We start from the raw sequence: 3,485 nt of genomic DNA, 5'->3' as shown, positions 1-3,485 counted from the left end.
GCCTCTGACAGTTTAACCGCGGCGTTCACGTAACGCCATCGCGACCCGGCTGAACTTTGTCACAGTGTTCACTTCCTGTGTGTGTTCCCAGGCTCGGGTCAGGATGGTCCTGGCTTACCTGTTTGCCCAGCTCAGCCTGTGGGCTCGGGGCAGACCCGGGGGCTTGCTGGTGCTCGGCTCTGCTAACGTGGACGAGAGGTACCCGCCGCCGTGTTCGCCGTTTTCACTGTTAGTGCGGCTCACGCAGCATATAGAATAACAGGGCGTCGTCCTGCTCAGCCTCACAGGTTATTTCACCAAATACGACTGCTCGAGCGCCGACATCAACCCGATCGGAGGCATCAGCAAGACGGACCTGAAGCGCTTCCTGCTGCACTGCGCCGAGCAGCTGCAGCTCACTGCTCTGAGAAGGTAAGGCCACGGGGGTCTGCGCCTCTGCAGCCCCCCGGCTGCAGCTGCGGTGTGCTTTCACACTGGAGTTATTTCTCAGAGACGCAGCATCTCGTGTGGTTTTTCAGTTTGTCGGTGGTTTTGGTTTCCTCTGCAGCATCCTCGCAGCTCCGCCCACCGCCGAGCTCGAGCCGCTGACAGACGGGCGAGTTTCTCAGACCGATGAGGTGAGACGCAGACGGGAACGGGCCTTCATCACTCTGAGACTTCAGAATGAAATGAGTTTGTATGACAGACATGATTGTTGCCGCGAAGCTCCTGCACACAAACCTCAACCCACCAACTCTGCTGCTCAGCACAATTCCAAAGCCCTGCAGCGTCTTCATCCTGCTGTATATATTAGGGCTGCCGCGATTAGTCGACTATCAAAATCGTCGACGACTGATTTAATAGTCGACGTGTCGTTTGAAGCTTTGTAAGATCCTGAAAGACGCAGGAATAAGTAGCAGGATTTAAGAGTGTAATAACGGACTGAAACAGAAGATGGCAGCACTGCATGTACAAGGATGCCAGCTGCCATTAAACCCCGAAGAAGAAGAAGAAGCTGTGTCCCAGAATTCATAGCGCGGCCCAGCGCAGCTGTCAACAATGGCGGCAGCTAGTTAGTTTTAATATTACTCTTATTATTCTTTCTGGGTCACAAAATAAACGTTTAACATATTTTCATGGAGAATGTAGCTGTGTAAACCTCAAATATCTGCTCAGTTTATCAGGACACCACATATTTTCAAAAGCGCTCCGACGTTTTCGGAGATGTCTGTTACCCACTAGCTCGATAGCTAGCCGGGGGCTAGGCTAGCTAGAGCCGTGAGAACACCGGACTCCCGGAAAATTGTTTTCAAACCCACCGCCGTCTTTCTCTCTCAGGTTAAACATGACATATGAGTCACTCAGATAACTTAAAATGTTATTGTTTGGCTTTTTTTAGTATTTTATTTGTTCCTGAGTAAATCAGTTTGTCTGAGATTAAAGTTATAGTTTTTACACAGCTGAATAAACGTCAAGCAGACAGCTGATTATCAGAAGTGTGAGATGCTCCAGAATTTACTCCGGTGTCCTGTTATATTTTAGATAGCAAGGAGTTTATTAAACTTCACCGAAACAATCTGCAAATTTCATTAAAAATTAATAAACTACCATCTTGTCTTTATTGTTAGTTAGCACCGTAAACACTTAAAGCTGTAAGCTAATGATAGTTATATAAGAGCAGATGCTGCTGGTGCAATAAGCTGTACGCTGTACGTCCAATGGATGATGACCTGATTAGTCGACTATCAGAATAATCGTTTGTAGCAGCCCTAATATATATTATATTGTATATCTCCCAGCATGCCCCTCTGCTCATAGTGAGAGTAAAATGACTGAGTGCAGCTAAAGTTCAGTCCACGATTTAACCACTTAAGAGTCCGCTCTACTGTAACACTGTGATTATGAGCGTGCAGTATGATGTAGAGGAGGGGCCCCTGCAACCATCAGGCCCCCCGGCGGGCTGAAGCCTCTTTGTACACAGGCGACAGGAAGCTAACTGCAGCTCGCTGCTGACTGCAGGCGTCTTTATAAAGTCCAAAGATGTCAGCGTGAAGCGCTCTGCTAGCATCACGTCATGACTGCTATTAAAGACTGTTAGCGCTGTGTGTGCTCCCCCCGCAGGCCGACATGGGGATGACCTACTCTGAGTTGTCTGTGATCGGACGACTGAGGAAGATCTCCAAGTGCGGCCCCTTCAGTATGTTCTGTAAACTCATTCACACGTGGAAGGACGCCCTCTCGCCCTCAGAGGTCAGTCTGAGTGGTCACAGGTATGAAGGTCGTGTCCCCAGCAGCCTAACCTGAAGCAAGCTCGTGGTTTTCCTTTAGGTGGCCCAGAAGGTCAAGCGCTTCTTCAGGATGTACTCTGTGAACCGCCACAAGATGACCACGGTCACGCCGTCCTACCACGCCGAGAGCTACAGTCCTGACGACAACCGCTTCGACCTCAGGCCTTTCCTCTACAACGCAAGCTGGAGCTGGCAGTTCAGGTGCATCGACGACCAGGTGAGCATCATCGCGTTTCTCTCCCAGTCAGAACGAGAAAAGATGATCAGAGGAGCGGCGCGTCGATGAAGACGAGCTGTGAGCAGGTGTTTCTGTTCTTCCAGGTGACCCAGATGGCTGCAAACACGGCGAAGCGCTAAGAAGCAGAGGTCATCGGCCCTTCGTGACTCCGATGACCACGAAGACGTCCCGCTTGATCAAAGCCGAAGACCACGGACGATGCTTTTGTGCTTTCCTGACCTCAGTGACATTAATAACAACTGTGGTCCCTTCAAACAACCATTTACACAGACTGTGAAATCAAACGCCTTAATCCTGCATTCTTTCTGGCCCCCAGCAGGGGGCGCTTCCTCTTTAATGGTCTCAGGTGTGATTGAATCAAACATTCTGGAGATGATGGTCCCCTTAGAGTCAGAAAGGAGCAGGGGGCATCCTGGGTCCATCGTTTATCTACAGTCTATGATCCAGACACACAATTCTTCTGCTTGTTTTTCTCTCTTTGTGTGTTATTGTGCAGCTTTGCATCGCCCCTGATTATTTCTGATTCTGTCCTCCGTCCGGTTTGTTTTGATCTTGTTCTGTGTAAAATTTAAAGATACAGGATCATCTCAAGTGTCCACGTGTGAAATAAAAGATCTCTTGATTGTGTTTTTTTTTTGTCCTGTATGTGCCGCAGTCAGAACACTGCGTACAGGTTAGGGTTAGACCTGTCGTCAAAGAGGCCACGCGCCTATTCATGCAAACTTTAAGCCTTAATACAATTTAAACAGGTGAGTTATAGAAACATGCAGTTGTTATGAAGGAGGAAATGATCTCTGCAGACCGAACCAGCCTGGGTGTCACAGACGTCGTGCCAGCAGGTTGCTGAAGAAGCGCACAAACCACGGCGAGCTTCTCGTCTCAGCTTATTCTTCAGCATAGCTGTTCATATCTGTGGCGTGACGTGGATCAGATACAGGTGGTTGTGGGACATTAGAGGACAGCGTGGCATGTCTGAGGGG

The 3,485-nt window shown here is 49.2% G+C and overlaps 1 protein-coding gene across 2 annotated transcripts in view; it reads left to right on the top strand.

The window, feature by feature from the left end:
- The window catches only part of nadsyn1 (NAD synthetase 1), a 9,740-nt gene extending 6,608 nt beyond the window's left edge, over positions 1-3,132 (top strand). For both annotated transcript variants that reach the window (XM_082540181.1, XM_082540182.1), the window contains exons 16-21: positions 92-198; positions 280-411; positions 548-617; positions 2,101-2,229; positions 2,308-2,484; positions 2,589-3,132. In XM_082540181.1, coding sequence (XP_082396307.1) covers positions 92-198; positions 280-411; positions 548-617; positions 2,101-2,229; positions 2,308-2,484; positions 2,589-2,624 — 651 coding nt within the window. In that variant the 3' untranslated portion in view covers positions 2,625-3,132. The remainder of the gene's footprint in view (positions 1-91; positions 199-279; positions 412-547; positions 618-2,100; positions 2,230-2,307; positions 2,485-2,588) is intronic.
- The last annotated feature ends 353 nt before the right edge of the window (positions 3,133-3,485 follow it).

Source organism: Aulonocara stuartgranti, assembly GCF_965226115.1.
Source record: "Aulonocara stuartgranti genome assembly, chromosome: 1".
Lineage (NCBI taxonomy): Eukaryota > Metazoa > Chordata > Actinopteri > Cichliformes > Cichlidae > Aulonocara > Aulonocara stuartgranti.
The sequence above is the reverse complement of the archived record's forward strand: the minus strand, read 5'-3'. Positions and strand labels throughout refer to the sequence as shown.